Here is a 26,354-nt window from a genome sequence, read left to right as displayed (position 1 = left end):
ATTGTTTACTGTCTAGTGTCTAATACATAGAAGCTAAACCTGGGGTGGTAGGACGCCAGGACTACCATAGAATTTTCTGCGCTACATTAATTACTAAACATTGAAACCAATAAGTTTGATTCATTTCATAGAAATGTGCATCTATTCTATCCCTGCCTTTATACATTTTAAAAAGTTTGGCCCTTATGGTATAATAACAAATAAAATACTGTCAGAATAGTATTCTTATATGGTATTCGAAAAAACAAATCACATTTGGAATAATGATTCAGCATGAAAATTCACACTTTATTAGTTCAAGTTTTTACAGCTGGCAGCTTTATCACCATGACTACATTTTTACTTTCTTTCAATTTCCACCATCTTCCCAACTTATGCTCCTGCCCAACAGCAGCAATAAGGGTGTCGTTATTTACAAAATTTAAATCGTTTACAAATCCTAACACAGGAACAGTAAACAGAGGTGAGAGACTCCTGTCCCCGCATTTCCACAGTCTAATATATCCATCAGAAGAACCTGTAGCAACAAGATCAGAATTCCTCATTGAACAAACTGCAGTGATCCACGTTTGTCTGCTGGAATCGGCTAAATTGTGTGCGTTTTTTATCGTGAATAGCGGTCGCTTTTTCATGCTTCCCCAAAGACATATAGATCCATCATCAGATCCTGATATCATGTGTTCTTCATTTATAAACTTGACGCAATCCACAGAGCCAGTGTGCCCATGGTACACCAACTGAGATTCTTCCACAATTTTCCAAACTCTGATCTGTAACAAAAAAAATATTAGGAAAACTTTATAGAGACCAGAAAGTAAATACGCCTTAGTTGTTATTAATTATATAATCCATTCAGTTCTATAGAATTAAGTTACCTTCTATACAGCACATTGGCCTAGGGCAGCCAAAGGATACCAAATTAAATGATAAATACTAATAAGCTGTAGCACCTTAGGTGTCAGTTAATTGGGTAATAGGACAACTCTGACCTAAATCTTGGGGCTATGGCATGCCAGGGTATAAGACCTCACCCACATAAAACAGAAATACTATTGATTATTGACAATATAAATATTATTAATATATATGTTAGCATAGGAATCTTACCGTGCCATCTCTCCCACCAGCAGTTACACATCTTTCTCTAATGAGGCTGTCACATGCAGTAACGCTGTCCTGGTGTCCATATAAGGTCTCAACGTAACCCATAGTGTCAAGGTCCCAAACTTTAACTGTTCGATCTTGAGATGAGCTGAATAATTGGTGGGAATTGGTTCGAAAAGCCAAGCCAAGTACACCATCACGGTGTCCTGCGAATGTATGGATGTGACTGCATGTTTCAGGACTCCAGATAAGTATAAGTTTATCTATACTACCAGATGCAAGGTAGGTACCATCACTTGTTAGTGCCAGACACAGCACATGCCCTGTATGGTGTTTGCTGGTGGATTTTAGTTTCTTTCCACCTTGAATTGTTGCAAGCTTCTTTTTGGTACTGAGACCCCACTTAATTATTGAACAGTCTTTTGACCCAGTGAAAACCATATCCCCATTTTGTGAAACTGCCATGCAGGTAACAGTTAAGCGATGGCCTTTTAAAACTGAGATATCGTCACTGGTTGGTGTCGCAAATTTATCGGCAACTTTTCGTTGTAATCTTCCAGCTTTATCAAGGACTTCCTCCTCTAGTTTTGTTCCAACTGCATCCACTCCATCCTCCCGCTGCTCCTGAAGAGTCCGCAGCTCATCAAGGTATTTCTTTGTAAGCCGCATCTTTTTCTCTTGAGCGGTTTCATTTTCATCTTCAGAATCTGTTATCGGTAACTCAGGCTTCAAATCATTATCTTCCAGTTCAGATTCACTTGAGATTTCATCAGAGTCAGTTTCTTCCGAATTTTTCTTCTTTTTTGCATGACCAGCATTTCCAGTTTTAATATTGTTTCCTCGCTTACGCTTTTTAATTAACACCATTTTACTATAGAAAAGATAAGGCAGTTTTAAATTAAAGTGATTGCTTTTCACGCTGTGAATAGTAAATACACGTTTTTGCAAAAAATATCCCCAATTCTCCAAACAAAATAAACGTGCTTAAATATCATTACGTTTATTAGCACTAGTAAAGAATCCTTCAGTAGGTTACAGATTAGGCTAGTGGAGAGTGTTAGAGGTTGGTAGAATGGTAGTTAGGGGTTAATGGTTAGCATACAACGTGGGGCGACGATTCTTTACTATAGTTTACTACCACTCGTTCATTAAACAATTTAAACTAAGAAGTTCCTTGACACTATTCATCTTTGTATTACGCCTTAAAACCTTCCTATATCGAATAAAAGCGGTCGAACTGCTTCCAGGTGTCTTTCTTCGTAACTAGAAGCTACTTAACGAATCATACAGATCTTACACATGTTCGCTCTTTGCATTTTAGACCTCTATGCGGCCAGACATAAACGGGGACTATTAAAAATAGCAGTGCGGTTTAAAGTCATTTTATAAACACGTTTATATACGGACTCCTGTAAAACAGGATTTTACATTACTGAAATAATATAGTAAGAGTGTTTTATGCTTTAAGAAATACCCGAACTTGCTTAGTCTGTCCTAAATCTACATAGGCCCACACACGGGTATAACTCTACCTAACTTACATATATAACTCAATTCTAGGAGTTTCAAGCCAGAGTTAAAATTAAATTACGCCTATTTCCGATATTGTACAGACAATGAGAGAAAGCTATAAAAATAAGACAAGTTTTCGGTACGAAACTGTACACGATAACAGTTAGTATACTACGAGCACACAACATACGCTCATAATAAAATATTGGCCCAAATACACAACACAACAATGTGAATGACAGAGGAGCAAGCAAAACAAATGAGCACTATAGCTAACACATGCGAGTCGAAACAGTAAAAATGCTGTATTTACAAGATAATTGCCTTAATTATGTTTTGACGACTATCAAAATATAACTCTAAGGTTTTTTACATTACAGTTTAAATCCCTTTTAGTATGTTTCTAGAATTGCGTCTTCAAGCGTCATGTTGTACTGGTCTTGCTCAGTTCCATCAGAAATCTGTAGTCTCTTGTGTGGGGGCACTGTCATATCAATGACATCAGGTCCAGTTTCTGACATATGATGATGCCGACGGTGTTCCATAAGGAGTTCTTGATTATAGAACGACTCGAGGCACGACTGGCACTTGACGAGCTTGTGCTTTTCGTGTCGAATTTGGTGCTCAGTGAGGTTGTGTTTTAAGACAAACGATTTTCCACAAATGCTACATTGGTAAGGTCTTACTCCAGCATGAAACTTCATATGACGGGAAAGGGATTGTCTGAAGTAGAAAAATAGATATACAGTTAAAAACATATTCTGTTACTTTTGCTACTAGGCATAATGTAAACAATCTTTTAGCAGCTCTTTGGTTTAAAATCATAGTGCATTTTCAATGTTTCGTTGACCATTCGATAAGACTTTATCAAGGAACCATTTTTATACCAAGTGATTTACAATTTTTTTACCAGATGAGTTTCGAATATATTTAAGAAGTTTAGAATATATTTAAAATAAGGTTTGGAATATATTTGAAAAAAGCTTGGAATATATTTTAAAAATACCGGAAAGAAAAGTCTTTGCCACAGATTGTGCAGAGAAAAGGTCGTTCCCCTGTATGAACTCTCTCATGAGCTAACTGACTCCTTAGCTCAGTAAATGCTTTACCACAATGATGGCAAACATAAGGCTTCTCACCACTGTGTATCCGACTGTGCCAGTTAAGAGCACTTTTACCCTGCAAGACAAGAGAAGAATTAGCTTTTTTTATTAGACAAGAGAATAAATTAAATTATTTTTTTTACTAGGAAAAAATAAAAAACTATACTTTTAAACAAAATTACTTTTAAGAGCACTTTTACTCTAAGATATTAGAAAAATCTTTTTATTTGTTTTAACAACTTAAATCTCTCATATTCTATTACCTGAAACTTTTTACCGCATTCCTCGCAAACAAATTGCTTTGTATTTCCATGTTGTGTGCGCATGTGCGCTGTTTGGTCACGCTTCTTGTAAAACACCAATGTTGGGCATTCTGGACACAACCACATTTTCGTTGGCACAGCTTTAGATTTCCGAACAGCCTTAACCCTCCATCCACGCTTTCTCTTCCCCTCATCATCTTCTTCTTCCCCATCAACTTTGTTCTGTCGATGTAACTTCACTTTACAGGTCCTGCAAATATTAAAGTTATTGTAAAGAAGAAATAAGTGGCTCAGTGGTTACATTCGCTGTATTTGGCGCAAGATTTATAATAAAGACTTCCCAGGTTCTACGAAAGAAATACATGGCTTAGTGATTAGGTTCAAACCTTGTCCTACAAATATTAAAGTTAATGTGAAAAAGAAAAGTTGCTCAGTGTTCTGGTTCAAGAGTTTTGGCACAAGGTGTATTACCATTCCTATTAAAAACGTAACCTTTTTACATTCAGTAGCTAGTAGTTCGTTGGGTAAAATTCTTAACATAAACCTTAAATGTGTTTTCTTTGACTTCTGAGAAGTAAATCGCTTATGACAATAGTGGCAACTAAAACATTTCGCGAAGAGTCGTTTCTTTTTTACATCTTTTTCATCTGGATCCTGATATTCCTGGTCCTCATCATCAATATAAATTGCTACTGTTGACATATCTTCTTCTTGCTCCCCGTTTTCCATATTATCATCATCATCACTGTTAATCGGTTTGTATTTAGACAACAGTGACTTAATAGACTGTGTGTCTGCAGATCTGTGATGAGTGATCCCAGATTGAACAGCATGTTTCTCCATATGCTCTATAAACAGTGTATCATCTGTTGCGCTGAACATTTCTGCACATAACATACAGTATATCACGTTTTGGTTCTGCATTGCGTCTTCATAGCACATGCCAGCGAGTTTTTTCACTGACCCAACAGCACCAATATCATCATTTGAACAATACGGAACAACTTGCTGCATTTCTTCATCATCATCTTTTGCCAACACAACCATAGTAGTTGTGGTGGTTGGTGTATCACCAATCCCTTCCTCACTTTCACCATTCTCACAAAGTTCGATCGCATCTTTATGCGTTCCATCGCATTCTGTCATCAGTTTGCGACATTCATCGGTAATCTGGATAAAAAATTAAAAAATAATAAATAAAAATGACAATTTTTACTATATATTAACAACTTTATTTGTTTCTTCGATTGGGGTAGCGAGAACTAAAAAAAAATTTTAAACGAAAAAACAAGATAAAGCGACAAAACAACTGTTCTTAAAATCCTCCTATATTTAAAAACATATTTACATTGAAATGGAACAAAGTAACACTTTTCTGACAACATTTATTATTGACTAAAGATAAACCATCAAAGATTATATTACTTCATAATACATATACTACTAGTACTAGAATCTAAGTTATTAACGATCAGTTCAAACCACTCAATATATCTTGGAATTTGATTACACAGAATAACAACCAATCTGCCTATTAAATGCAGTTTCTAAGGGTGATTTTTGCAGCAAAACTTACAGCATAATATATTTGTAAAATACACCTTAATACACTTTGGATTTCGATTACAGACTAACAATAAATCTAACAAGTTAAATCGTTCTGCAGCAAAACATTCAACAAATATTAATAAATCATTAGGAATATCCAACTCTTTCATTTAAAACATAAACCTACACAATATCAAAACTGATTTAAAACTTGTTTCTCATTACAGTAATATATGAAACATAAAAACAACTATGATAGCCTATTAGCCTATAGCTATATATATAATTATACATGAAGTTCAACAACAAATATACCTTATCAAAACCGCACCATTGTGCGGCTATGAAAGCATCTTGTATATCTTCGCTTTTCATATTTTCCCACTGCAAGTTACCCGTATACATGAACGTTAGTAGGAACGAAAAACAAGTTGGCGTAAAAGACTCTTGCTGAAAATACTTAAGGTCCTGGTTTAACGGCTCGGAATGAAAATTGTTTCTTTCTTGTAGTACATCATGTAGTTTCGGACAAGCTGCTGCTATCACGCAACTGTGCATATGAAACACCTCATCATTTATCTTCACGATGAGGTCACAAAATCGACGGTCCAGGTGTTGCTGGTATAATGCTTTTTGCATCAAACTCATAGAGCTGTCTTGCTTGCTCAATGCCATCTTACATGCTACAGCGTTCAGCATATACCGATGCCTATTACACAAAATTGCCTATCCAGTATAACAGTTTACACTCTGTAATAGTGTAATATGAAGTGTTCAAACTGTATAATATATTGTCATTCTCTATTGCTCTGAATCACTATAATGTAGGCAGACCAAAAATGCCTATTTGGTTATGCATTCAAGAAAAATTACCTATCCAGTATTTCCAAAGGGTTTAACCATTGCTCTAAATAACCACAAAGTAGCATAGGAAAGAATGCATATAACTGATAACAATTAGCTCATAAGTAAGCTGTAACATATATATATGTATATTATGTGCATAAATAACGTAATGTGCCCTGCCCCTATGCAGACAATGTAAGAAGAAATAATTCAGTAAACCATATTTTTATTTGGTTAAATACATGAGATTTTTACTACATACTATTACAATGTCCTATTGGTTTAAAATAAACATAGGCAATAACTGTATTTTTAATAGGAATTTTTATTAAAAGCTACCAAATTATGGAATTTAACTGTCAAATGAAAACAAATCAGCCATGCATTAAACAGTAGCATTAACATTGGCTAAATTGCAACAAAAACAGTGTGCCACAAATGTTCCTACCTTTGCTGAGTTTACAGTAAATGTAAAGTGATGCGCAAACCGAAATTGGATCTTCAAAAAGGGTAAAACTAATTTACGGGAATACGGAAAAGACGGGAAAATTGCAAACTAATTTACGGGAATACGGAAACTTACGGGAATGTGTTGTGTTTGTTAAGCTTCTTTTAAGTACTTGTCAGTTACGGGAATGTGGTTTAGGCTTGTTTTAAGTATTTACCAGTTACGGGAATGTGTTTTATGCTTAGTTACGGGAAAATCACGGGATCACGGGTATTTCCGTAAATTAGTATTACCCTTCGAAAATGGTCGGGGTTACTGATGCTCTAAAAATATTTATAACTGACGTCACAGATGATTTCGATGCTCGCTTTCAGTGTTGTAAAAAATATATTTAATAAAAAAATTATTTCAGTTTATAAACAAATTTAAAGATAAAATATTGCCGATTATTAAAATTATTTTTTATTCTATTACAAAACAGCCAGTAACTCTGACCTTGTCAATGATTGTACATAATTCCTTCAAATAACTTTTTTTCTTAATTCTCTTTTTCGCCTTTTTTTATTTTTTTCTCCTTTGCTTACAATGATTTTGCTCAGTGTTTACTTTAATGCTTTCATCAACGTGTATACACATGGTCAAGCCGATACTCGATGGGATATATATTAGTTATTTGTTTGTTTGTGTATTAATCGCTACATGTTCTAGCGTCATGTCCATTATGTTGATTTTGTTAGTTGGTGCTAGCCCCTTTGGTAGCACTCCCTCACTAGCACCCCTTTAGCACAAAATAAATAAATAACCTGGTCGTGTTTTAAACAATTAACAATGGTCTATGAAAGTCGCGAGGGCAAGGTTTTATAATTCTTTGAATGTTCTTTGCTTACTACCAAAATGTACGAGAAAATAGAATGAAAAGATGTCCCATCTTCCCCCATCCTACTATATAAGCTATTTTTGCTTAGCTATAAACTGTCTTGTCCAAATTGTGTGGGGGCCCAAGCGAGAGGATGTAGAAGCAATTGCACCAAACAATTCCTTTATATCTTATGATGGTTTTAAATCCTCTGAAAGTCAAATATTTATTTTATTTGAATAAAAATGATCATGCATAATTGCATATGATTTCTTTAACTGGTGGCTGAAACAATTCTTCAACTGGAGGCTGAAACAGCCCAACTCTGAAGAAAACTTTGTTTGGCAACAAAAACTATAGAAGGTATACTGGTATGTGCCAAATGTGTCAGCCGTTATGGCAAAAACGAAAGTACAATAATATACGTATTAAGTAATGTGATTACCTCACTTGAAAACACATGGAGAGCTAATAAAAGAGAAGTGTCTTAGCACCACTGTGGAAGCACATACATGATTTATTTTACTATTTTAAAATTCAATTCAAAATATGCGGAGGCCTATCATTTTCTCCAGTGTTATTTACACTTATTCTTTATACTGTGCAATGATAAATGCACCCATGCATTGCTTTTTTAACTGTGTAACTCATTATTAGAAAATCAGTTTTTTGTTGTTTAATGTGCAATTAAGTTTACCCTATAATGAACAACAATGTAAGGTCTGCAGAACCATGGAACGAACTATTGGAAATACTGAGTTACGCCACACAACCAATTGAATCTGCTTTACTATGGTTCAAAGAGACGCAATATTCTTTAATATATCAACCAAATCCTGGCTTACAACAACTTCTATACTATCTCAGTATGCCTCTACCTTTTGTAGACACATTAACCAATGCTGTGGTGATGAAGCCTAGATTTGTACATTTGCCACATGGTGTACAAATGAAACTATTTGCCTGGTTAATACATTTAACACATGCCAGTAATCGGGAAATTAAAAATCTGCAACCTTTGCTGGTTGCTTGCCAGTCCCATTATGAAGCATATCATAGTGAGGCTCTTCAATTCTATGCAAAACTTTTACAAAAATATACAACCAAAAACCTCATCGCTGAACCTTTAAAGATCTGTGAAATTAAACAAGAATTCTGTCACACTAGTATGGAAACTAACAATATTGAATTAGGAGATGTTAAAAAAGAAGAAGCTATAATGGAGGTACCACCTTCATGTAATCAACCTACCAATGCAAGTTATGGAGATCTTTTAGAAAAATTAAAGAAACATTTTGAAGAAGGAAATTGTCAAGATGTTATTGAGCTTATCCAAGTCAACCATTCATATCTTTTAGATACTGTTATAAATATATCTATCCAAACTGATATTTCAAGTACAGTGTACACTGTGTGGGATCAATTGCTTCAAGATCATAGACCTGTCAAAGAAGAAAATAAAGATCCATCACTGTCAGCTCTTCTAAGCTGTGTTGTTCTGCCGTACTTTAAACAAATTGAGAAGCCGGTCTCGAGACAGTTATTGGGTATTGCTTTAGAAATGACGGACAGTAACTGCATGATGTTTTTTGACCGAGTGGTAATTCCACTTACAAAACAAGCAGCTATGTTTAACAAGGCACAAGTCCTACTGCTTACTAATATGGTGAAAAGATGCAGAGAAAACAGGCTCACCTTACTAACAAGTGTGTTGGAAAACAACTGGGAAAAAATGGACAACCCAGAAGGAATTCTACCATTTATGCAGCTGCTAATCACTGCTCAAGTTGAAGCAACTCCTGAAACTTTGGTTCAATTTGTTTCATTTCTTGAAGAATGTGTTTTTAAAGTTCCCAATTCATTCACATTGTCAAAGCTTATTCAATCGTTTATAAAAACCTTTGGCAAAAAACTATCGGCAACCTGTTTGCAACAACTGCAAGAAATAATTAATCAGAATTCATCACGTTTACAAAAAATGTGTCAATTGGTACTTAATCAGTTACTGTAAGTTTTTAGTATTTATTTATCGTTATTAAACATTAAAATGTATTTCACCGTTATTTAAAGTGTTTCTCTGCATATTTTATTATGCTTTTATATTACTTAATCTAAAAAAAAACAGCACTAAAGGACTACAGAATGCAACAAAATAGGAGTGCTGAAATCAACTGAATGTAGATTTTATAAGCGGTTCATTAACATTTTAAACCAGTGTTCCATAAAATTTTTTATCAATGATGATTATTAATAATTTTTTTTGACGCAAAAACTGAAAATAAAGCACCACAGGGTAACAAAGCACAACTTTTTGTGCTGCAATTAATTTTGAACTATTCGCTGGAACAAAAACAACAAGACTATGTGATGCCTTTGGAAAATAAAAAAAGGCACCAAGGCTTTGCTACATACAGTTTGAGAACCACTGTTTTAAACTAGCCCATTAAAGATAATAAAAAATTGAATTACAAATTTACAATACCATGCCAATCTATGCGCTTGGTAAGCGCGATCTCAGATATTCCATAAGTGCAAGTGTTCCTTTTTGTAGCACATTTTGTCGCGGAACTCTGAACAGATTGCCTTCCAACTTAAGAGCAGTAATAGATGTAAATAAGCCAAGTTCGGGTGGAACTTCATTAATGCTGTTGTTTTGCAATGACAGTGTAGAAAGTTGTTGAAGCAGCTTTAAATTTGGAACATCAATTTTTGTCATTTGATTGTTATCAGCAACTAAAACTTCTAGATTTTTTAGTTTGAAAATTGACCCAGGCAGAACAGTGAACAAATTATACGACATATTGATCTCTCTTAAGCTGATGCACTCTCCGAGCTCATCTGGTAAAGCAGACATTGCATTTCCACTTAGATCTAGATGTCCAAGTTGAGAGAAGCATCCTATCATTGGTGGAAGACATTTTAACTTATTGTTGGACATATTCAAAGTAGAAAGAGAACCTTTGTAGCCTGATAACTCTTCTGGTATGTTGGTTAAAGAACAGCGAGCCAATATTACTTCATTGACTGGTAATTCTGAATACAATGCTAGCTTTGTGGTAACAGATTCAGGGTTTTCCTTGGTTAGGTCTAACTTACGAGAAGATGCAACCAAGTGTTTGTTAGATAGATCGTTATTGCTGTTTGATTGTGGTATTACACTACCAGTGCTTGCATTCAGTGATTCTGTTTCATTTGACACAATGCGTGAACGAAGATGTTTTAGCAACGCTTGGGTTCCTTTGTTTAAAATATGGCTACTAATTGTACGTATTGGGTTTCCACTTACAACCACAACTTTAATGCTTTCCATTGCGCCGACTTCTGGTGGCAGATTTGGTACATTGTTGTTAGCAATATCAAACCTTTCTAATTGCGTCAACTCAGTTACAGATAAGGGGATTTCAGAAAGCTTGTTGTCCCTTAACTCCAAAATAGTAACAGACACTGGGAGTTGACTTGGGAAGCAAGTGAGACGGTTGTTTCCAAGGCTAAGTTCTTTCAAGCAAACACATGAAGTTAAAGAGGGAAGCTGGTCAAGTAAATTATTCCGAAAAGAAAGTATTTCAAGCTGTTTTAAGGTACTGATAGAATCGGGCAGGCACTTGATCTTATTATTACTGGCATCCAGTATCCTTAATGATTGCAACTTCCCAATGTTATTGGGCAATGCATTTAATTGATTAAAGGAAGCATTGAAATCCTTTAGGAATTTAATACCACAGATGTCCTCAGGTAAAGTGGTTATTTGATTATGAGAGATGTCTAATTTCTCGCAGTTTTGTAATCGACCAAGAGATGAAGGGAGCTCTCTTAGTCGATTGTGCTGGAGAAGCAAAACTCTTAGATTCACAAGGCCATTGAAAGAGGTTTGAATGATAGATAGCTGGTTATGGCTAAGATTCAAATGCTCTAACGCAGAAAGGTTACCAATAGCATTGGGGAGTGCTTGTAGTTTATTATCATGGACATCTAAAAATTTCAAAAACTCGAAACTTTGTAAATCTTCCGGTAGACTACAAAGTAGATTTGAAGATAAGTTTAGTTTAGTAAGTTCAACCTGGTCCCACCACGCAGAGTTCCCATCATCAAAAGATGCAGCTTCTTTTGTGGGTGCTTTATTCAGTGACCACACATTACTTGGTAGCACGTCCCATTGGTTATTGGACAAGTTCAATGTCCCGCTCTTTCTAGCTTGATTTAATTTAGCATCAGACACTGAAGGAATATTCTGTCCTGTTGTTTTGGCGTTTCTTACATTCGTAGGGTTAGAAAATTGTTGTCTTCTCATTTTAAAGTACAACAATGAAACAATACTTATATAGATAATAGAACACTCTGGCACAGATGTAATAACTAATAACACACGCAAAAAATTACAAAAAAATAGGCTTTTAATTTGCACTAAACAATTTCAAAAGTTGCTTGCGACTTTACGCCACATGTAAACTGACTAAACAAATAGGGTTACATGTTTGCTTTCATACCACACCTGTTAACTTACGTCACAGGGTATTCCCCAGAGATGGTTGTTGGTACAAATTATTGCAATTTAATTTTGCAAAACGTAAAGTAAACCAACACCAACATTTAATTACTGAAAATGCGCAACTTATGTCTAAGGTAGTTTGATCAAAAAATTTAAAATTAAGTAAGTCCCCAATAAAAAAATTGTGTAAGATATCTATGTGGCGTCCATTTCCATGACTACTTCCGGATTCTTGAAGAAAAATTCTTGGTTGCCTCGACTTTTATTTGTAGCAACTGTTGCATCAGTTTTGACAGGGTTTTTGTGACTGTTCCAATAGTTAATTGCTTTAAAAACATTTAGAATGAACCGGTGGTCTCTTTAGGAAAGCCTGCTTAAATTTCTGACAACTGCGACCATCAAAAACTCGTGAAAAGAAGAACGATAAATTATAGCCAAAATAGCCCTAAACATTAAATATGTCTTCAAGCGCGCTGCCCCCGCTTGGAAATTTGCCGTCTTGGTCCCGTGTATCAACACTAGACCGCTCCCGGTATCCAAAGCCGTTTCTACGCGATCGATTGCAGACACTACCACCATCCGGAAACACGGATCGTTTGCCAGACGGCGGCCAAGGCTCAAAAATGGACATTCAATTATTAAATAATTTACCACTATCAGACCAACAGCGAATATTCTATTACAACAAAAGTATCAAGTTTTTGCAGCAGCAGCAAGCAGACACACTACAAAAGCTTCATGAGGAGATCAACCAACTTAAAGTAGAAAACAAAGGTTAGAATTGCAACATCTTTGTCATAACCCCTTGATTTTTATATATTGTTGTTTTACTACGCAGATTTACAGTTCAAATTTGTCATGAACAAAAACTCTTCAGACTTTTCACCATCTCATACCCAAGGTAAAGCCTGACTGTCTGTTATATTAATTGTCGGGAGTGGTGGCACAGTTACATACATGGTAATTTGAAAGCTTGGATGAGGTGTTACTTTGTGGGTGATCATGATTATCATTTTTCAGCTACGAGTGAATAAAGAAAATTTTGACTGATTTTTATTATTTTAACAGGTTCAGTTTTTCAAAGCATGCTCCTACAAGAAGAAATCAAGGACTTAAAAGCTGCTCTCAAAAGTGCACAGGGAAGAAACTGTATGCTGCAGAAAGCATTGAGAAAAAGGAGGTATATTAATGGCTTCTTATATATTCTATTTAAACAGCCATTTGGTGTTACTAATGGTAGTTAGAAATCCTCTTCCTACAATATCTGCTAACCACCAAACATAACTACTAACTCGTATATTACCAACCTTTTAACATGTATTGTACTAGAAAATATTAGTGCCTTTGTACTTTAAATATGCCACCATGTATCTGTTTATTTAGACATTTTAAGCCACTAGTTTAGCATCCACCATATTTTCATCGTTTTAGTGGCAAAAGTCGACCAACCATGACAAGAAATGATTCATCAGTCCAAGGGGGTAGTTCAATGCATGGAGATTCAAACAGTGAAGATGGTTTATCATATGACTCAACATTAGATGAAGAATATCTTTCTACACCTCCAGAACTACCTCTACCACTGGGTGCGACACTTGACCCACTAAGGGTAAGTTTCATCACATTCTCATAAAGTTAAAGTGGCATACTGACAAAAATCAAAATTTGAATATGAAGAGATTCTCAAATATGATCTAAAGTGACCACCATTCAAAAAAATCAAACATCATTTGTGTGAAATCATTTTGTGAGCACCTCAATGTGTGAATTCAAGAAAAAAAATGTGTGAGACAATTGTTTAAACACTTCTATCTATATTTAAATTTATTAGTATGTCCCTTTAGTACACTATTTTGTAAATAGATAAGTTTTGGCATTTCCATAGTGTTCTGTATTAAAAATTAGTAACTTAGGTTCTAGATATATATAACTGATACTAGCAAACTCTTTCAGGTGACAGAAAATGGATCTGAGGCTCGTGTTCCAACTATTTCCGAGTGCCAAGTTATCATCAAACATCTTCACAAGGTATTTTACTTGAAACATTTTCATGAGCCCAAAACAACTGTTTAATTTTTTTATAATATGAAACACTTCACAATTTTTCCATGCTAAATTTTTTTAATTTGTTTATTTAGATCCAGTAAATAAAACTTAGTTGTAAATATCAATATCCAGTATTGCGTTTGCTAAATTTGTCCTTTACTGCTAGTTCTGTTAACTTGATTTTACAATTTGTTATTAAGTTAAGTGGAGAGCAGCTCCGTGAGAATCGGATGTTGAAATCAGATCTTCGGGACCTAATTTACTCCAAGAAACGATCTTCGGAACTTAGTGGAGTCAAATCACTGGCTTCAGAATCAAAGTAAGCGGAAAATTTATAAATATCGAAAGTTCTTTAAATGTTTGGTTGATATTCAAGTGTAAAATAATATTTTTAACAGAACAGAAGAACTGTTCAAGCTGCCAAAAGTAACGCTTAGAAGTCAGAATGTTCAACAAGCTACACAGTAAGTATTTTTACTGTTCTAACTGCAAGTATGTACTTGGGCAAGCCACTTAACGTTCAATGCTGTAAAACCTACCACAAATCAGGTTTTACACCAGTTTACCTTCCAGCTTGTACAAGTGTTTAAGATTGGAAAGTATTTCTAGGCACATGGAGGTGTTTGAATGGTTTATCTAATTTAAGAAATAAAATAGTAACAGTAAGCAATAGGTATACTTAAAACAATTTTGGATGTTTTTTGTACCCGTATACGTAATTAGAAACTATAACCGGGTTCCCTTTGAATGGGTATTTTAAGTCACGAGACAATAATAATCAACATATTTCCTACAACAGCTCTTCATCTAGTACAAGTGAGCATGTGAGTCTGCCAGCTTTGAAACACAGCATGAACACGAACGTGGCGGACAGACGCAAACGCCAACAAGCCGTTCAAAGAGCCCGCTCCAAAAAGGACCAAAACATCTTCTAGTTATAACTTTCACCCCACAGCTTTGTCATACGGTTTCAATGTTCTGTATACCTTATTGTTTTTCAGTGCTCTTGTAAATGTGAAGGTATAATGCTGTGGTATGCATTCCTACTTGTGATTAAATGCTTTGGCCACTGTAGTAAATAAGGAGAGTTACAGCAGATTGTAGAACGAATAGAAAAAAAAAACAAAAGGCAGTTGGTAGGGAACTGTTCAAGAAATATGTTTGAAACAAATGAAGAGCAAATATTACCATCAAAAGGGTTCAAACACAGCATCACGCCGACTCTTGTTCTTTCATGCAAATCTTGCACATCCTGGCAACTAATGCAGATAGTTGAAGAAGTGAGTTAACACCTTGCACAATCCTCATATGAGTTTCAGCCACAAGCTTTATAAACTCGAGTTTTACGTATTCCGGTATATCGTGGGTTTTGAGAACACGAAAGATATTGGTGATGATGTCATCAGGGGAATACCCCATTGCCCACAGGTGGTTAATAGTTTTGTAAGCCTGAAATGTTAGAAATAATGCAATTTTACGAGTTTACATGCAAATTATGCCAAAAATTTGAAGAGTGGCGGACAAAATGAACAGGCTGAAAAATCTAAATTGAAAATGTAAGTATTTCTGGGTTAATACAGATTTTTCTGGACATACTTAGAGTCTCAACTCAGACACATTTTAGCAAACATAACACTTATTACTAACTAGGCATGTGCCAATGTCATAGAAGCTCGGACTCTCAAAAAAGGAAACACTCAGGCCTCCGGTAAGCTTTTAAGCTTGACATATTACCAACCTCATCCAAATCCGCCTTCACACAATGGTCGAGCATTGTTTTCAATAGAAGTGGATGAGGTTCATCGCACACTTTGAAAACATTGTCAGAATTAATAAACGAGAAGCCTTGGTGTGTTGACTGAAGGTTGTTTAAAGCCTGAAATGATGACTTTTTTAGTTTTTCTGACAAAACCTATAAAAAAATCGTTAATTTTTGACAAAGATTGTAAAGAGGATAGTTTTAAATTTTTGAAAAGGCCTGTTTAAAATTTTTTTTTAATTTTTGGTTGGAAAGATATTTAAACCCTACTTGTCTCATATCCCCTTGTGCAGTGAACAGCAACGCTTCCAGCCCACTGTCATCGTATCTCACACCTTCCTTGTCTATAACCTCCATTAAACGACTTAAAATCTAAAAAAATGACATAAAAAACAAAGGATATATATTACACACATTTAATAAAGGATGGAGCATAAGAATGTATGTTTTTTATAACTGCATGAAGCAGTATAAGATACCTGTTCATCTGACAACTTGCTATAACGAAGAACAGCACACCGAGATTGGATTGGTTCGATTATTTTATCCGACTGATTGCAAGCGAGTGCAAAGCGTGTTGTTTTACTGTAAATCTCCATTGTTCTAAAGAAATTGATCAATAAGATAATTACAATTAATGCTAACCTTTACTTTTAAATCTACAATAAAATATATATAAAATAAAAAATTCTTGATATAAAATTGCGTTTTATAAAAAGTTAAAAAATATGACATTTACCAAATGCCATATTCAAGACAGTTGACCAGTTACCTTCTTAAAGCTTGTTGTGCACCACTTGTCATACTATCAGCTTCATCTAAAATAATAATCTTGTGTTTTCCTTTGGGTAAAGTGACTTTCTTCTGTGCGAACATTTTGATTTTGTTTCGAACAACGTCTATTCCCCTTAAAAGTGAAAAAAATAATTTTTAATTGAATGCTAAAAACAAACTCTGGCATGAAAATGAGTCAGGAACAACAGAAAAACTAACGTTTTCAACACTTAATATTTCATCCCCTGTGAATTTACAATTTAATATAAAACATACTCATTTTTGACGAAAATAAAAGACCTTTCATCGGCCATCCAATAAGACTGCATTAGAGGAAGCAACGCAACAAATCCTAATGGAGTCTTGCCAGATGGCAGACAAATGTATGTTGTTTTCTGCCCCGTGAGGATAGGCAAGTTTCATTTATTTATCCATTCATTCACCTGTCATTTGATGCATTAAGCTCAAGAACAGCAACATCATACGACGCACCAAGCATTGTTCTCGCCAAACACATAATGCTTGTAGTCTTGCCAGCACCAGGGGGGCCAGCTATGATAATGTTTGGGACATTTCCTTCGTTAGCAAACACCTCAAGCCTTGAAACTGTAGCTTCATTGCCCACCACATCACTCAGCTTGGTTGGACGATATTTTTCCACCCTTGAAGTTCAAAATTTGATAATTTTTTGTCCAAGTTTGCGACTGAAGAGTTTTACATAAGAAAAAAACATTTAGATAAAACATATGCACCAGTTCCCATATACTGTACTTTTATGCACCTTTGGCAATCAATCCAGTTCATACCCAATGCTTAGTATACAACTTTAAATAAGTAAAACATAAAGTATCTCATAACAAATGACCTAAATTTCAGGTCCTCGACAAGGACCTCACCCTCATAAACAATCATATAAGAATTGTAATGCGTAAGAGGACAGATATTCAAACAGATTATGTCAATACTTACCAAGGTAACTCATATGCAGGTTTAGCAGAAGATTCGGTACACTCCATAGCTTCCATATTTCACGCTTTCTATACAATTTAAACCGTAATTGTGAAGAAACGCACGATCAACGTTACTATGTATGTAATATTGTATAACTCAATTGGCTTTCTTTTCCCGCCAAATGAATTTAAAAACAAGAGACAATAGCCCTAATGAAAGCGCACATAAACTATACAGTCAACTGGAAACTTTATTATCCGCGATTTTGGTTTTTATATCTGAACCTTTATCTTAAAATACACGCATATATATTATGATTTTATTCAAAAATGTTCAAAAGACGACATTCCAACAGGTCTATAATAGTATAAAGGAAACATACAATCCCCAAAGGAACAACTGCTCGAGAAAAGCAATTTATACTGCTAGTACAAACGTAAAGTGTGCGGTAGAAACAGTAGCGCACATATATACTAATTTCACAGTTCTTCAATTGGATTTCAGTTTATATATTAATTTTACAATTGTTTAATGCAATTCCAATTTATTAATCATATAAACCATCAATCAAAAACAAAAAATACTAATAATAAACAATATTTAAATAAATAATTGTTGGTCTTTTGGAATACAATATTCAACACCTACGATGCATCTAATGTGCTAAGCTGATATTTTAAATTTAATTCACGATTGCTCTTTGCAGTTGCCTCCTTTAATTTAAGCATAGTTTCATTTGCAATTATTTGTTCTTTCAAGATTAGATTTGCGAGTTCGTTAAAAGAACTTGCAGCCTCCGAGCATGGTTCAACCTGAAAAATTAAATAGTTAAGTTACCGTTTGGCGTTATAAGGTAAAGTTAAATAGGACAATAAAGTAGTATTTAGCATAGCCTAATGAAAAAAACTACTGTAAAATCTAAACTAAAGTTCAAAAATTTACATGTGAGTAACACATTGATTAACTAGAAAATATATTTTCCTATAATATTTTGCAAACAAAACCTACATACGCTAGCTTACTTAAACAACTATACAAGTTAACAAATGGTTGGCTAAATTGAATATTTGAATGACTAAATTTAACTTGGTTTATCCTTGTGTGGTCCGAAAACAACAGTTTTTATAACACAGATTTTTTATTTCTTACACCTCATGTCAACCACTGTGGTGTAACTTTGTGGGTAAATATTTCTTTTCTACATCTATGGCTGACAATTTAGACAACCCATAACCCACAAGTGACCACTGGGAGCAATTGTCGTTAAGAGTCTTGTGTAAATAATAAATATATGTGTGCCCAGGGCACTGCCCACAACGGTAGCAGTGACGAACCATATATAAGTATAAACAATGCTTACATGAGTTCTTAAAAGTGCTATTGTTTCAGCTGCTGCTTCATTCGTTTTCTCGAGTACTTCACACAAGCTCTTTTCATCTGGTAACATTGCCCCAGATAACTGAAGGCCATGTCTTGTGCTATCGATGTTTTCAGCAAGACAGTTATATCGTTCTGTAACATTTTTTCAAGCACAAAATACATGAAACATAAATATTAACATTAACAAACATAAAACAACTAAAAATACACTACGCTTTTTGCTATTATATATTTAACAAAGATATAATAGTAGCGTATTGCTTCGTTGCATTCCCTGAAAAATTTCGGAAGTACACTTTGTTTTTTATAACTTCGGAAATACACTTTGTTTGATACTTTTTATACCAAATGAACCGCTAAATGATTATTAAAATTAGATTCAACTCTAACTAACCTGTAGTAGCAGTTAATTGATTAACCACTGGCCCTAATACACTGCATTGTGTTTCAATCATTTCATTCAGTTTTGAATCACGTTCAAGTGTAGCAAGCTCCATTTGTAACTCTGTCAATTCTTCTTCCAATGAAATATTGACAGCGGTTAACTTTCTCAGATCATTCATCGCCTGAAACGTAGAAATGCTTATGTTATTGTCACTACTAATTGCAGCTAAACACCTGGGTTGAAAGTTTGGGACTTTGGTACCACTTGGTTTGATTTAAGTCACCTACCGCTATCATATTGGTTTACTAAACCTCTTTGTACAAAATAATTGAATAATTTTTTTTTGTAAAAATTAATCAACTTTTATTGTATGCTGACAAAAACTAATTACTACAGTGAAGAAAACTGTAGTAGCCCCCACCCTGCCAGCTGGGTTGGTGGTCCCAGGCCCTCAGGGTGTGCTATATATTGTGAATAACTTGTTACCTTTTTCTGTCGATTATCTGCAGATGTCTTCAGCGTCTCATGTAGATAAACTGCGCGTAAATACTCGCCAAACCTCAAGTCAAGATCCAGTTGAGTGATTTCTTCATTTGAGGTTGCTGGTTTGGGTTGACGTGGTTTGATAACTTCAAAGAATAAAATAAATATATATAGTTATTCGTAGGCAAGCCTTGTCTGCACCATGTAATTGCACCATTAAGTATTATATGTGAATCCAGTTAAATGAATAAGAACATACTAAATATTTTATAAAGTTCTGAACAAGTTGTAATCTAATTTAATCAGTTGGACACAATAAAACACAGCATTAAATGAACTATAATTACTCGCTAACTGGTAAATGTAGATAGTAAGCCTCACTTCACATATTATTAATATATATAGTAAAAATACTGTTTCAAGAAAAAAACTAGCACAATAACAAACTGGTAAACAGTAAAAAACTGTACAAACTAATTTTAGAACTGCCGATTAAGAAAAAAAAACAAATACATCTCCCAAACTTGTGTTTAAACCTTTTTCATTGGTTTGTGTTGTTTGTGCCGTTTGTATTGTCGAAACATCGGATTCGAAAAAAGATTTGAAGCCAGCAGTTGGGGTGGACGATTTAGCATTGAGTTCTTTCTCTCGTTTTATCTTTTGCTTTGGCGGTGTTTGAACTGCTGTTGGCAAACTCCCATGTTTTGTTACTGAGTTTGAGCTGTAAAGTATAAATTATTGCAATTAAATGTCAGTTTCTGAACATTATTAATAAACATAAAAACCAAGAACCAATAAGTTTTGTATGAGTATCTCGTACATAATAAATAATATACATCAAACTTATACAACCCATATCCATTGACACTTGGTAACTCATATGTTACTTTATTAAAATTAACAGTACGAACCTTTTTTCATCTGCCATTGGCGCTGCAGAGTCAGATTTTAATGATTTTACATTTTTTCTTAAACTCGCAGATTGCATATAACGAGATTGAATCACTTTGCCTCGTTTCTTTCGATGGATCACTTTTTTGGGATCAGTATCTGCAAACAAATGTTAAAAAAATAGTGATTTTGACGACGATTCAGTTTTGGCGAAACTTTTTTGATTGATTTGATACATCAACAGACACTAGTTTGTACAAACAATTTTGATCAAGTAAAATGTTTTGACCTACTTTGCGTATTAACACCATCACCTTGTAGTGTTGCTGTTGCACCTTGGCTTTGACATCCATCAACACTTTGGCCAGCTTGTTGAACACTAATGCTATTTTCTACATCTTCCGATGTGATATAAATAGTAGGTGGAACATCCACAGCTACAGTATGTGGTTTACCAGCTTTCTTCACAATGTTAGAATGGACAACACCTGGGGCGTGGCAGATTACTTTTACTTTGGTGGATTTCTTAGCATCACCTGGAAATAATAATAAATGATGAAGATAATGAAATACTGCTAGTATATCCTTTAGTAAAGTGTCTTGACTTTTTACACAGAATGTTATTGATGTAATTCCTCCAAGTTAAAATAATAATAAATGATTAAGATAATGAAATACTGCTAGTATATCCTTTAGTAAAGTGTCTTGACTTTTTACACAGAATGTTATTGATGTAATTCCTCCAAGTTAAAATTTGAACCTGTTTTTACTGTACAGTAAGCTTATATATCTGGGATAACACTAATTAGAGTGAGTTTTCAAAGTATTAAAATCTGACAAGCTTAATTTTTAATTGAAAAATGTTCTTTTTAGCCTATATAGTAATAAACGATAATATCACGATAAAATTATCAAAATGGATTTTGTTCGAACCTGGTTGAATCTCATTTGAATTAACATCACCATGAGCTTCAGATAAAGAATTTGTTATCTGTAAAAGAAATAATGTTTCTAAAAAAGTTCAAAATTATTAAAAACAAAATAAAATATTCGAATATTGAAAAGTTGGGTTTTTGCTCAGATTTTTATTATATAGAATGTTTTCATTCGGTTTTGGGCCCTCCGGTATGTTACAGATTATGCTGGTGGAATTGTTAGAGGTTATTGTTTAAGAGTTAGTGGTCATACATAGGGATAGGGGTTAGTAGTTAGATAACATAGGGGAAGGTTCACAAGCACCAAGGTTTTATATGGGTTCCTAATAAAACTACAGTTTGCAAACTGTTGCGTTCGGTTGCAGATATTTTGGTCATTTCGACCAGAAACGCTACACGGCCACGTCCAATAGATGTCAAATGACCATACGAGTTTAACAAACCAACTTTTGGTCCGATACCCCAAACGATTTTTGAGTTATCGAAATAACCAAAATGGTTTTTGACCATAATTAGGTTTTGGCGTTTTATATCCTGTTAAGGCAACATTGACTATATACCAACAACCAGCATTCGTTTAATGTATATACACAACAATATGCCTTAAGATTTGAGGTCCGTTGTGAAGGTTTTCCCTGAGCAAGTCCTTTTACTTCATGTTTGGAAGCAGAACTTTTAACAGGACGATACATCGATTTTTTATCCATTTTTAAAATATGTACGAAATATTTAGTTTGTAGCGATCTAAAAATAAAACCAATCGTAGTGAGTTTAAGATTATTCGTAAAATAAAACAGAAATCCGCATCCATTGTTACTTGTAAACATACGATATTGACATCGACGATTTCACCGATTTGCTGCGGGAATACCCACCTCCGATTCCCGCCAAAGTCAAATCTCAAACTTGGCGGTCTTCGCGTTTTTTTAGAATGGATGCGATGAACAATCACAATACAAGAGAGCTAAACTCTCCAAAAGACATCATACATTGCCCAGAGTATTACAAACATCTATATTTTTATGGCTTTAACAGTGCCTATACAGGAATTAATACTAAAATTGCCTAATTTAAAATTTTACATTTTAGCACCAAGAATTCCAAAGCTATATTCTCTGCTTTGTGGTCGAACATATTCTCTAAATTGTCTAAAACCTACTTTACTCTTACCACTTTGGCTTTGGTCTATGCTATTCCTTGTATTACAATAGCAAGTATATTTTATTTAAAGTTCTATTTCTGGCATAGTGGGTCTAAGTATACTATAAAGTATAAAATATATCGCCATTTACACATTGCATAAAATGCGATGGTTATGAACTAAATTATTTAAACAATTTGAACACTAATGCTGATACAACGGAACACTATGAGATAAATGGAGCTTTGAAACAGTGTTCTCTGTGGTGGGTGGGTAATGGTGTTTTATATAGTGGGATTAATAGTACTGTGGGGTAAAATCAGACACCCCTTGACACATAATAACCAAATATCTGATCTTGTTTTTTGTTTTAAACAACTAACACAGGTCTATGGAAGTAGTGAGGATACAATTTTATAATTCTTGTTCTTTGGACAAGAAAATAGAGAGAAAAGGTGTCCTATCTTCACCCACCTTTAATACATACTACAAGGAAAGCTAACTTTAGTGAGAACACTGCAACTACATGGAAGATATACAATCTACAAAGTGAAGGAGAATTTGTTGCAAATACTTTGCAATAGACCCTGTTATTTGCATAAGACATTAGGTAAATAGTATGTAGTAACAGCTAAACTACAGTGAAGTAATATAACACAAGGCACCTTGCGACAAATTAAAAAATATTATAATACTTTGTGCCTGAAACCAATAAACACTGTTCAAAATACATTTACAGAAAATGTGCCGGAAAAATTAACACCTAAATTAATACAGGAAGGATCTGGTGCCATGAAAATGTAGACAGAAATCAAAATTAATCGTATAACAAAATATATAAATTTCGCTTAAATGGCATCATCAGTCTCTCATTTAAATAAGAATCAATGCTTTAGCTATATCAATACAACCATTTTCTTGACATTATTTATTTCACGTGTGAGTTGGTCCTCCATCAGTTTAAGCTTACCATTAACAAGCCTATTAGTCGTGTCAATACTCTCACGGACGGAACTAAATCCTTCCCGGTATTCAGACTTGAGTTGCGCGAGTTCAGATGTCATCATTTTCTTAAGGCTTTCAACACTAAGATTTATTGTTGTTAACACAGTTTTGGGTCACACATACTGGTGTTTAATTGATGATATGCAGATAAATTTAGATTTAAGAAGTCAATAGTCTATCCCTATGGTTTATTTTTTAAACTGGAAGGTAGGTCACAATTGTCCTATATTGTCACTTGTGAGTCATATAAACAATTCCAAACAATGTTATACGCGGTAACTCGCAAACTGGCACAAGGAGTATGAAACAGAACATCTGTGTTATAACCACTGTAACTTTGGGTCACATGCATATATTATTAAATGCAGCTCACCTTTTAACAAGCTCACTTTGGTCAACTTTATCCTTCAGCTCCATGTGGCATTTTTCACAGCGGTCATTACAAGCATCTACAGCACGCTGTACAGTGTTTATTTGGTCCATCACCTTGCTTTCGTACATTTCCTGATAAAAGATTATCTACTATTATATCGGTCGTTTTACAAACTTGTACAAAATATAAAACATACACCAATTCATTTACTACCCAGTTTTTTTAGTTTATTTTGAGTTATTAAATCAATTATAGTTACTACTATAAAAGTGTTTATTTTACACTATTATAAAAATAGTTATTACTACTAAAATGACAAAACAACGAACCTCTACCCATTTAGTTACCTGTTTATTAAGAACCATAGTTGAGTTTAGTTCCACAACTTGCATTAACTGTTGTTCGATTCTTAATCTTTCAGTTTCAGCCCATCTCTTGTTACTTTCAATTGTCATACGAATGTCTTCAAAAATTCTCTGCAAACCAAAAATTAATAAAACAAGAAACAAAGGGATATATATATATATATGTATATTTTTTTAATCAAAAAAGTAAATAAGAAATATTTTTTACAGCCCAAATATTAGAAATTTTGGATTAGGACTATGTTTGTTATTAATTGGGATAAAAATGGTTCAAATTCAAATACTAATAACAAAAAACCTTGGTCCTTGAGTCAATAGCTTCCATCTGCATGCTGTTTGTTCCTCTATAAACTTCTATTCTACCTTCCTGTTCACTTGTAAGTTGGTCCATCCTCTTATTTAACTCATTTACCTGAACAAACAAAGTAAAAAAAAAATAATAATTAAAATTGCCTTTTAAACTATAAATAAAAATCAAACCAAAGTTATTTTTCATTCAGGTTTCAGTTACTCTGAATTTCGTTCCAGTAATCCAGTAAAAGAACATACTTGCACAAATTCATACACAACAATGAATTTATTTGTTACCATTTTTTCCAGGTCATTGTTTTTACTCGAAGTTGTTTCTAAGGATTGTTTAAGTCGTTCGTTGTCAAGCTGATATGTAGAAGCAGTAGTCCGGAAATCATGTGCCAACTGTGCTATGGATGTGTCACACCTTTAATACAAAATTCAATTATTGACTAATGAGCATTAAGAAGAGTCTAGTTTTAGATTTATCGGATGTATGTTTTAAAGTCTGTTGTTTCTGCCATGCAAAATAAAACAAGTTACATTCATGCAACGATATAATTCACACCCAGAGTATGGCAGGTGCACACACAAATTTGTTTATAAACTTCGGTTGTGCACGGCATAATATGTCCCAAGCAAGTTAATTTTAAACAATGAATCAAAAGCTTTGCACGCCGATTTTTACTGGTAGCCACACGCACGCGAAAAACATAATCGTCTTGCATGCAGAAGAACTCATCAAGAACAGCCATACTCTGCAGACTAAATCCACACCATATACATATACCTGACCATTCTTCCTCGTAAATCAGCCACACCAGCTTGTGCAAGTTGCTCAACATTCCTTGTTTGGTAACTTGTTGTTTGGACAATGGAATCACGCTGAGAAATCTGGAAAATTGGTACAAAACATCATAAGGTTTATATGCAAATAATAATAATTATTTTATTTATCACTTTCGATTACGTTAAAGAAAATTAAAATTATCCTATGCTGTATCGTGTATGGACTCGAAAGTAGGCAATTCAATTGGATTTTATAACTTCCGCATATAAATTAAAACAATTATAATTATTTTAAAGTGTACTAAACTGAAATAGAAAAATTTAGCAAAAAATATAAATATATTTCAAACCTCATTTTTAATTGCCGAAATTTCGCGTCCAAGTTGCTTTATGGAGCCATTCAAAGTTCGTATGTGTTCTCGCCATAATTGTTGAACAGCATCATCAACAGATGCAGCGACTAATCGTTTATCCATCGCGATTTCACGATTCTAATTAAACTACTACAAATATCGACAATGTTTGTTTTGCGTCAGTTCACCATGGAAAAGGTACGCTTATTACAAGATTTCTATTTACATTCATTATTATTCGATTTCCATGTTTCCATGTCGTCATTG

The 26,354-nt window shown here is 34.2% G+C and overlaps 8 protein-coding genes across 10 annotated transcripts; 2 read left to right on the top strand and 6 right to left on the bottom strand.

Moving 5' to 3' along the window:
- Positions 1–206: 206 nt before the first annotated feature.
- On the bottom strand, positions 207–2,037 carry LOC100180728 (U3 small nucleolar RNA-interacting protein 2). The gene is made up of 2 exons (XM_002129697.3): positions 1,108–2,037; positions 207–770 (listed from the first exon to the last, which is right to left on the bottom strand). Exons 1-2 carry the CDS (start codon positions 1,969–1,971, stop codon positions 297–299), a joined length of 1,338 nt encoding a protein of 445 aa, XP_002129733.1. The 5' UTR covers positions 1,972–2,037; the 3' UTR covers positions 207–296.
- Positions 2,038–2,680: 643 nt separating this feature from the next.
- Positions 2,681–6,275, bottom strand: zf(c2h2)-53 (zinc finger protein). The gene is given in 5 exon segments (NM_001078429.1): positions 2,681–3,339; positions 3,623–3,795; positions 3,983–4,232; positions 4,527–5,152; positions 5,846–6,275. Coding segments are annotated over 5 exon segments (1,764 nt in total). The 5' UTR covers positions 6,230–6,275; the 3' UTR covers positions 2,681–3,008.
- Positions 6,276–7,287: 1,012 nt separating this feature from the next.
- Positions 7,288–9,832, top strand: LOC100186252. The gene has a single exon (XM_002129900.5). It carries the CDS (start codon positions 8,384–8,386, stop codon positions 9,689–9,691), a length of 1,308 nt encoding a protein of 435 aa, XP_002129936.1. The 5' UTR covers positions 7,288–8,383; the 3' UTR covers positions 9,692–9,832.
- LOC104266573 (leucine-rich repeat-containing protein 40-like) lies at positions 9,617–12,192 on the bottom strand. The gene has a single exon (XM_009863095.3). It carries the CDS (start codon positions 11,966–11,968, stop codon positions 10,172–10,174), a length of 1,797 nt encoding a protein of 598 aa, XP_009861397.1. The 5' UTR covers positions 11,969–12,192; the 3' UTR covers positions 9,617–10,171.
- A 169-nt stretch (positions 12,193–12,361) lies between these two features.
- Positions 12,362–15,291, top strand: LOC100183880 (coiled-coil domain-containing protein 74B-like). The gene is made up of 8 exons (XM_002129966.5): positions 12,362–12,940; positions 13,005–13,067; positions 13,235–13,346; positions 13,598–13,775; positions 14,120–14,194; positions 14,413–14,531; positions 14,611–14,676; positions 15,012–15,291. The coding sequence occupies exons 1-8, from the start codon at positions 12,625–12,627 to the stop codon at positions 15,145–15,147; spliced, it is 1,065 nt and encodes a 354-aa protein (XP_002130002.1). The 5' UTR covers positions 12,362–12,624; the 3' UTR covers positions 15,148–15,291.
- Positions 14,827–17,901, bottom strand: LOC100181422 (replication factor C subunit 2-like). 2 transcript variants are annotated; one of them, XM_018815598.2, is made up of 8 exons: positions 17,715–17,901; positions 17,189–17,407; positions 16,744–16,878; positions 16,451–16,574; positions 16,242–16,343; positions 15,951–16,088; positions 15,401–15,661; positions 14,827–15,281 (listed from the first exon to the last, which is right to left on the bottom strand). In XM_018815598.2, exons 1-7 carry the CDS (start codon positions 17,768–17,770, stop codon positions 15,425–15,427), a joined length of 1,011 nt encoding a protein of 336 aa, XP_018671143.1. In that variant the 5' UTR covers positions 17,771–17,901; the 3' UTR covers positions 14,827–15,281; positions 15,401–15,424. The 2 variants fall into 2 exon arrangements, with proteins under 2 accessions (XP_018671143.1, XP_002130063.1); XM_002130027.4 differs by having other exon boundaries at positions 14,827–15,661.
- Positions 17,902–18,002: 101 nt separating this feature from the next.
- On the bottom strand, positions 18,003–22,547 carry LOC100186201 (HAUS augmin-like complex subunit 8). Of its 2 annotated transcripts, none has more exons than XM_009863094.3 (9): positions 22,373–22,547; positions 21,769–21,826; positions 21,129–21,371; positions 20,856–20,994; positions 20,481–20,665; positions 19,948–20,090; positions 19,471–19,642; positions 19,057–19,208; positions 18,003–18,508 (listed from the first exon to the last, which is right to left on the bottom strand). In XM_009863094.3, exons 1-9 carry the CDS (start codon positions 22,475–22,477, stop codon positions 18,341–18,343), a joined length of 1,365 nt encoding a protein of 454 aa, XP_009861396.1. In that variant the 5' UTR covers positions 22,478–22,547; the 3' UTR covers positions 18,003–18,340. The 2 variants fall into 2 exon arrangements, with proteins under 2 accessions (XP_009861396.1, XP_002130132.1); XM_002130096.5 differs by having other exon boundaries at positions 21,150–21,371.
- A 438-nt stretch (positions 22,548–22,985) lies between these two features.
- On the bottom strand, positions 22,986–26,328 carry LOC100179083 (protein FAM81A). Its single transcript, XM_002130402.4, has 7 exons — positions 26,085–26,328; positions 25,736–25,839; positions 25,243–25,372; positions 24,953–25,066; positions 24,637–24,765; positions 24,290–24,420; positions 22,986–23,997 (listed from the first exon to the last, which is right to left on the bottom strand). The coding sequence occupies exons 1-7, from the start codon at positions 26,208–26,210 to the stop codon at positions 23,808–23,810; spliced, it is 924 nt and encodes a 307-aa protein (XP_002130438.1). The 5' UTR covers positions 26,211–26,328; the 3' UTR covers positions 22,986–23,807.
- Between the last annotated feature and the right edge of the window lie 26 nt (positions 26,329–26,354).

The sequence above is a fragment of the Ciona intestinalis genome, unplaced genomic scaffold (assembly GCF_000224145.3).
Source record: "Ciona intestinalis unplaced genomic scaffold, KH HT000094.2, whole genome shotgun sequence".
Lineage (NCBI taxonomy): Eukaryota > Metazoa > Chordata > Ascidiacea > Phlebobranchia > Cionidae > Ciona > Ciona intestinalis.
This window is presented reverse-complemented; position numbering and strand designations above follow the sequence as displayed.